Raw genomic sequence first — 7,602 nt, 5'->3', positions numbered from 1 at the left:
CGTAATATATATAGTATCACATACTAAACTACTACCTAACTTATTCAATAACTCCTCATATTCACTACTCTATCTATTCATATACTACTATACCCTACCTATATAATATAATAGCGAAGACGAGACGAGAGAGAGAGAGAGAGAGGCAGAAAAGCCAGAGAGACCGCAGCCCGAGACGACGAGGAGCAGAGACGCACTCCGCGTTCTTGTAATGTGCATTGTAAGTTCATCACTTCGCCAAGATTGGCAAATCTATAGCCCATATTCCGCATTAAAACCCCGGTCACCGTGATTCTAAAGCCGTAATGGTGTGTATCAATTTAACCGAAAGAATAAGTACGTTATTTGCTTTCTCAAGCGTCAGTAGACCTACTGCATACTACTGCATGATTGATTAAAATTGTCTATATTAACCATCACGAGCACATTGACCGATATGCTATGCGTCATCAAGAGCACATCAACCCTTCATGTTTCCGTACTTCCGTACTTTGGCAATTTTATCGTCTCTCACGACTGTAACTATGCGGGCCGTAACGTTTGCTACGCGTTCCACGTCTCCCCCGCAGCAACTGTTGCGTCGGCTCTGCCTGGCGGGGCAGTCTACACGGCCCGATGCGCCGTCGCCGACCTATCGTGGCGGCGAGTTCAACATGGCGCTGGAAGGGTGCAGATGTTCAGGCCACGAATGCCGGTTGTCGTGGCGGTCTCATCCACCGTCAGTCTCCGGCACTCGGAGGCGCCGTGGAGTCCAGTCGCTGGCAATTATTGTTTAGTCCATATGTCGTACGGGACTGGAGTTACAGTGGTTGTGTTTGGATCCCAATTAGTGACCAAATAAGGCTGAAATAGTACGGTGTACACACAAACCGCGGCGCCACAACACGCACGGACATGCAGAGAGTGCCCAGAATACACAGACACACAGACACACAGACCACCGACACAGACAGCACACACCGACGACCGGCGCCCAGCACGCGGCCGGCACACAGCACACAGCGACACCCACACACAGAAAGCCATCCACACAGCGGCAGCGGGAGGGGGCGGGCGGGGGCGGGCGCGAGGCGGGGGGGGGGGGCACACGACCTGCACCACACACACAAACACACACACAGCGATCGAGCGAGCCGAGCGAGCGAGCAGCACCCCCAGGGGCACACACAACACACCAAAACAAACACAATGAATATATATACTATATATATTAATATATATATATATATAAATATATTATACCTCCTGTATATCAGTGCACTGAGTTCTCCAGCCCAGCTCGAACCCTGCTACCCTTGTAAGTCTTCAGTAAACATGCGCACATTAGAGGCTTATAAAACTGATATGTCATTATCGTCGTATAGTTTATGAACTTTTGAAACGCACACAGTACAGACACCGTCCCGACACGGCACAGCCGCGCTAAAAACTGCGCCAGCAATCATTGCATAATGCATAAACACACCGATTATCGGCGCGATATAAAAAGAAACTAAATAAAACAATAGAGAAAAACAAGTAATGATAAAAGTGATAACGTAAGGTATCGCTAAGTGAATAACTTGCAGGAATCTCCAGATATACTAATATCAAGTTGCATATCATGACATGCGCGTTTCGTAGATTAGCTCCACTGCATAGACGAAGGAAGTTGAACTAATGAATGGAAAATACGGTTGATTGATTTTACGTTTGTTTGCTTGTTCCAGGCTCCCACGTTATTCAAGTGCTGCCTCGTCATTCATACCCCGCGATAGCTGGTTTAATGAAGCTTGAGGAGTTTAGTGTCGTAGTGTCAGTGTTAGTGTTAGTGTTAGTGTTAGTGTTAGTGTTAGTGTTAGTGTCAGTGTCAGTGTTAGTGTCAGTGTTAGTGTTAGTGTTAGTGTTAGTGTTAGTGTTAGTGTTAGTGTTAGTGTTAGTGTTAGTGTCAGTGTTAGTGTCAGTGTTAGTGTTAGTGTTAGTGTTAGTGTTAGTGTTAGTGTTAGTGTTAGTGTTAGTGTTAGTGTTAGTGTCAGTGTCAGTGTCAGTGTCAGTGTCAGTGTCAGTGTCAGTGTCAGTGTCAGTGTCAGTGTCAGTGTCAGTGTCAGTGTCAGTGTCAGTGTCAGTGTCCGACGTTAATATATGTTAGTGTCTCATTGTACGGATAGCTCTGTTAGCGTTAGTGTTACTAAATAGTTTAGGTGCTCGTCTAAGTAACCTAGATGACGTCATGCATATCTTCTTCATTTTGTAGGACTGGGCTGCTTTTTTGCTGGTGCAATGGGAGGCGGGCTAGGCGTAACCTCATTCAGTAACGCAATAGGAGCTCTTGGCTTGACGAGGGTCAGTGTTTTCTTGCCGCCATTCCAATAATAAAATCACCTAACAACTGAACATAATAAAAAAACAAATAGGTATTACTGAAAGTGGTACGTAAATCATGGTCATGATTCAAACACTACATTATAGTGTTTGAATCATGACCGTGATTTACGTACCACATTTTAGAAATATCAACTATTTATTTAATCGATTTTGAAATACAAGTATAACTGCTATAACAAATCTCGTGCGTCTGCCCGCTACAGGTAGCCTGCCGAAATCTCATCTACGTAGCGTCGGCCATCATGATACTTTGCGGTATCGTGCCAAAGTTTGGGGCCGTGATTAACACGATGCCCGTGCCGGTTACGGGCGGCATCTTCTGCCTCGGTATGGCTCTCGTCACGGGCGTCGGCCTCAGCAACCTGCAGTACATAGATTGGCATTCGTCACGCAACATCACCATACTCGGCTTGAGCATGCTGCTCGGTGTCATGATGCCCGAGTTCATAAAGACTACCCCAGATGCAATCAACACGGGTGAGCTGACCTGCATGGTCAATCAACGCAGAATGGCAGGAATGTGTAGATAATTTTCTTGGCTGTGGGTGTATTTAAATGTGGGTAAAAACGTAGCAAGGCTTCCGTTTATGGTTACACGTACGGGTCATGATGTTTGCGATGTATCGCGTATTTCAGTACGACAACTGTTCCTGGACGTAGGTAATGAAAATTTATTGAACAATTATAGGAATCCGAGTGATAGATGAGGTGGCAACTCTACTTCTATCAATGGGCTTCTTCATAGGGGGCATGACAGGATTTATACTGGACAACACGGTGCCAGGTGCGTAGCATCGTTTACGTGCTGACATATAGAATGGACCACAACGCTGATTTATCCTTTCACAATTTCTTAGAAAAGATGGGCGTCCATAAATCTATTCCAAAATCATTATCTTTGTTTAGTTAGACGTTCTATGTGATTGCGCAACTATACCTACTGCTTGCTGTTTATTTGTTTTATTCTCAGGAACACCGCTGGAGAGAGGCATCATATATTTCACGAGTGCCGAGCACAGCACGTTCCACGCGTCGAAGCTCGCCACGTACGACATTCCGTACGTGACCGGCTACCTGGACAGGCTAGCCATCAGCAGATACATCCCACTCTTTCCACAGTTCGGACAGGAGCGACGCGCACGCCACGACGCTGCCGACAACAAACATCCGACATCGGACAAGTGTGACACAGGCGGGCTATAACAACTCGGATGTAACAGAGCCTGCTAATTACTTGAAAATAAAAAGAATATAGCCGAGTTGATATATATATATATTATACAGCCGAGCTCTCTCTCTCTCTCTCTCTCTCTCTCTCTCTCTCTCTCTCCTAGTATATACTAGTATATATATATAGAGAGAGAGAGAGACCGAGAGACCCCTCTGGAGAGAGGAGACGATGGCATAGAGAAGAGAGGGAGACACGGAGAAGATGAGAGAGAGAGAGAGACGAGAGAGAGAGGCTCGGCGCTGTATAATTATATATATATATCAAACTCGGCGCCTATATTCTTTATTACTTTTCAAGTAATTTAGCAGGCTCTGTTACATCCGAGTTGTTACTAGCCCGCTGTGTCACACTTGTCCGATGTCAGATGTTTGTTGTCGGCAGCGTTCGTGCGCGTGCGCGTCGCCCTGCCTGTCCGAACTGTGCGAAAGAGTGGGATGTATCTGCTGATGGCTAAGCCTGTTCCAGCGTAGCCGCCGTCACGTACGCGACACATGTCGTACGTGGCGAGCTTCGACGCGTGGAACGTGCCTGTGCTCGGCACTCGTGAAATATATGATGCCTTCTCTCCAGCGGGCCTGTTCCTGAGCAATAAAACAAATAAACAGCCAAGCAGTAGGTATAGTTGCGCAATCATCATAGAACGCTCTAACTAAACAAAGATAATGCATTTTGCGAATTAGATTTATGGCACGCCCATCTTTGTCTAAGAAATTGTTGAAAGGATAAATTCCAAGCGTTGTGCGTCCCATTCTATATGTCGAGCACGTAACGATGCTACGCACCTTGGCACCGTGTTAGTCCGGTAATAAATCCTGTCATGCCCCCTATGAAGAAGCCCCATTGATAGAATAGAAGGTTGCCACCTCACTATCACTCGCTGAGTTCCTATAATTGTTCAATCAAAATTTTCGATTACCTACGTCCAAGGCAACGTTGTGCTTACTGGAAATACGCGATACATCGCCGCAAACATCAGTGACCCGTACGTGCTAACATAAACGGAAGCCTTGCTAACGTTATTTACCCACATTTAATACCACCGACACAAGAAAATTTATCTACAGCATTCCTGGCCATTCTGCCGTTTGATTGACCATGCAGGTCAGCTCACCCGGGCGGCTCGCGTGGCTTGATTGCATCTGGGGTAGTCTTTATGAACTCGGATCATGACAGCCGAGCCAGCATGCTCAAGCCGAGTATGGTGATGTTGCGTGACGAAGAATGCCAATACTATGTACTGCAAAACACGGTTGCTTGAGCGCCGCACGCCCGTGCACGAGAGCCATACGAGGCAGAAAGATGCCGCCGTAACCGGCACGCGGCATGTCGTGTTTAATCACGGCCCCAAACGTTGCGCACGATACCGCAACAGTTATCATGATGGGACCGACCGCCTACGTTAGATGAGATTTACGGCAGGCTACCTGTAGCGGGCAGCACGCCTCACGAGATTTGTTGAGGCTCGTATAGCAGTATTATTACTTGTCATTTTCAAAATCGTATTAAATAACAATAGTTGATATTTTCTAAAAACTGTGGTAACGTTCAAATCACGGATCATGATTCAAACAACTATAATGTATCCCGGCCACCTCCAGAGGTGTTTGAAATCATGACCGATGATTTACGTACCACTTTTAGTCAATAACCTATTTGTTTTTTTATTTATGTTCAGCTTGTTAGGTGATTTTATATAATGTGAAATGGCGGCAAGAAAAAACACCTGACCTCGTCAAAGCAAGGCAGCTCCGCTATTTGCGTTACTGAATGAGGTTACGCCTAGCCCCGCCCTCCCATCTGCCACCAGCAAAAAAGCCAAGCCCAGTCCTACAAAATGCAAGAAAGATATGCATGACGTCATCTAGGTTACTTACTTACGAGCCCACCCTAAAACTATTTAGTAAACTAACGCTTAACAGCAGCCTATCCGTACCAATGAGACACTAACATATATTAACGTCGCGACACTGGAACACTGACACTGACACTGACACTGGACACTTGACACTGACACTGAACACTGACCACTGACCACTGACACTAGACACTGACACTGACCACTGACACTGTACACCTGGAGCACTGGACACTGACACTGACCACTGACACTAACAACCTAACACTGAAACACTTACACTAACAACTAACACTAACACTAACACTAACACTAACACTGACACTAACACTGCACACTAACACTTAACACTGTAAGCACCTAAACACTAACACTTAACACTAACACTAACACTAACAGCTAAACACTAAACAGCTGACACTCAACACTGACACTGACACTAACACTTAAACACTAACACTAACGCACCTAACCACTAACACTAACACTGCACACTGACACCTAACACTAACACTGAACACTAACACTACCACTAACACTAACATCTAACCCACTGACACTGATCACTGACCACTGACACCTAACGCCACTAAACACTACAAAAACTAACACTAACACTAACACTAACACTAACACTAACACTAACACTGACACTGACACTAACACTAACACTGTGTGGTCGATGGTAATGCACGGAATCAGCACGTGCCATGCCACGATAATTCCCATTAAAATTTTAACTTATATACTTATATAAGTATAACTTATATAACTTATATAACTTTATATACAATGACTGATCAAGCAAATGAGTTACACTCAGAGCATGGGAACAAACTGTCGAATGTAGAACTCATGACAACAGGACGTCATGACAATCATGATTTTTTTTTTATAATAGCGCATTTGTTGCATGTTATCGGGAAGAATCTGAGATTAGCTGCATTGTATGTTGTTTTATTATCACAATCTATATGACAGTTTGCCCTACTCATATTGTTTTTTTTTAAATTATGGGCACCATGTACATTATTAGCATTATACAAACCCTCGCCGTAGTCTATCTCTGTGTTTCTCAGGACCCCCCTCGCGCCGCTCGATTTCCCACGCGCGGACCCATTGGCCGCATCCACGCACCGCCTCATATTACGTGCGTGCAAGCGTATGTGCACATGTACCTTCAATAGTAACAGCTCTGTTGACTGCGTGAGCTGGTGGAGGTGGAAGTCTGCACCATATCTCTCTGCCACCATGCGTAGTAGTCTCGATAGACTCTATGATTCCCGCTAAGATGGCAACTGCCACGGCTACAAACGATGCTACGGACAATGTTGGCATGCCTATTTGTCCTGAAAAAAAAGAAATGCTGCTTTCATAGTGGAGACCCAATTACGTCACTATGTCAGACAATTAGATATATATCATATATATATATATATATATCTATATATACTATACTATAATCCAGTGTGGTGTGTGCTGTGTGTGCGTGCTTGCCGTGTGCGTGTCCACGCCGTGTGCGTGTGCTGTGTGGTGTGCGTGTGCGTCGTGCCGTGCGTGGCGTGCGTCCCCGTGCAGTCGCGCTCTGTGCCCGTCCGTCGCCGTGTGCGTGTGTGCACTGCAGCGCTTGTGTTGTGTGTGTGGGCCCCCTGTGTGTCCTACACAGTGTTGTGTGTGTGTGTGCCGAAGTGTGGTGATGATGTGTGTTGTGCTCTTGTGGTGTGCTGCATATGTGTGTGTATGTGTGTTCGTGCCGCGCAGCGGTGCGCCGGCTATCTACACGTATGTACTACCCGTGTTTCCGCAGTATCCTGTGTACAAATAAGGAAAGAAGTTCTCTCGAATCAGCGGCGTGCATGCAGTAATTTGCGATATCGAAATACGTCGTCGTGGTATAGCTTGAACTTTATCGTCACGATTAACCTGGTACGGGGAATTTTAACACCAGGGTGTGTCGGTATTGGGTGTTTTCGAACTCTGTTCTGCGCCCAGTAGGAGCGCTCGGACGGGGTCGTCGGGAAAGCACATGAGCAGCGCGTGCAGAATCAGGACAGAGCAAGCCATCCCAGCTACTCACTTCCGCATGAGTAATCTGGGTAGAAATAAAGATAAGATTTCATCTCGGCAGCTTGTTGATGCACGACTAAGCTAG

At 45.9% G+C, this 7,602-nt stretch overlaps 2 protein-coding genes across 2 annotated transcripts in view; both read left to right on the top strand.

Moving 5' to 3' along the window:
* LOC106804807 (solute carrier family 23 member 1-like) overlaps positions 1-3,636 on the top strand; it is a 4,229-nt gene extending 593 nt beyond the window's left edge. Inside the window, exons 2-5 of the mRNA XM_014806157.1 lie at positions 2,234-2,322; positions 2,568-2,841; positions 3,053-3,148; positions 3,335-3,636. Of these exons, the coding sequence (XP_014661643.1) occupies positions 2,260-2,322; positions 2,568-2,841; positions 3,053-3,148; positions 3,335-3,567 (666 nt within the window). The 5' untranslated portion in view covers positions 2,234-2,259 and the 3' untranslated portion in view covers positions 3,568-3,636. The remainder of the gene's footprint in view (positions 1-2,233; positions 2,323-2,567; positions 2,842-3,052; positions 3,149-3,334) is intronic.
* LOC106804801 (solute carrier family 23 member 1-like) overlaps positions 1-7,602 on the top strand; it is a 23,846-nt gene that overhangs the window by 7,158 nt on the left and 9,086 nt on the right. The window lies entirely within an intron of this gene.

Source organism: Priapulus caudatus, unplaced genomic scaffold (genome assembly GCF_000485595.1).
Source record: "Priapulus caudatus unplaced genomic scaffold, Priapulus_caudatus-5.0.1 Scaffold88, whole genome shotgun sequence".
Taxonomy (NCBI): domain Eukaryota; kingdom Metazoa; phylum Priapulida; class Priapulimorpha; order Priapulimorphida; family Priapulidae; genus Priapulus; species Priapulus caudatus.
Note: the sequence above shows the minus strand (reverse complement) of the source record. Positions and strands in the feature narration are given on the sequence as shown.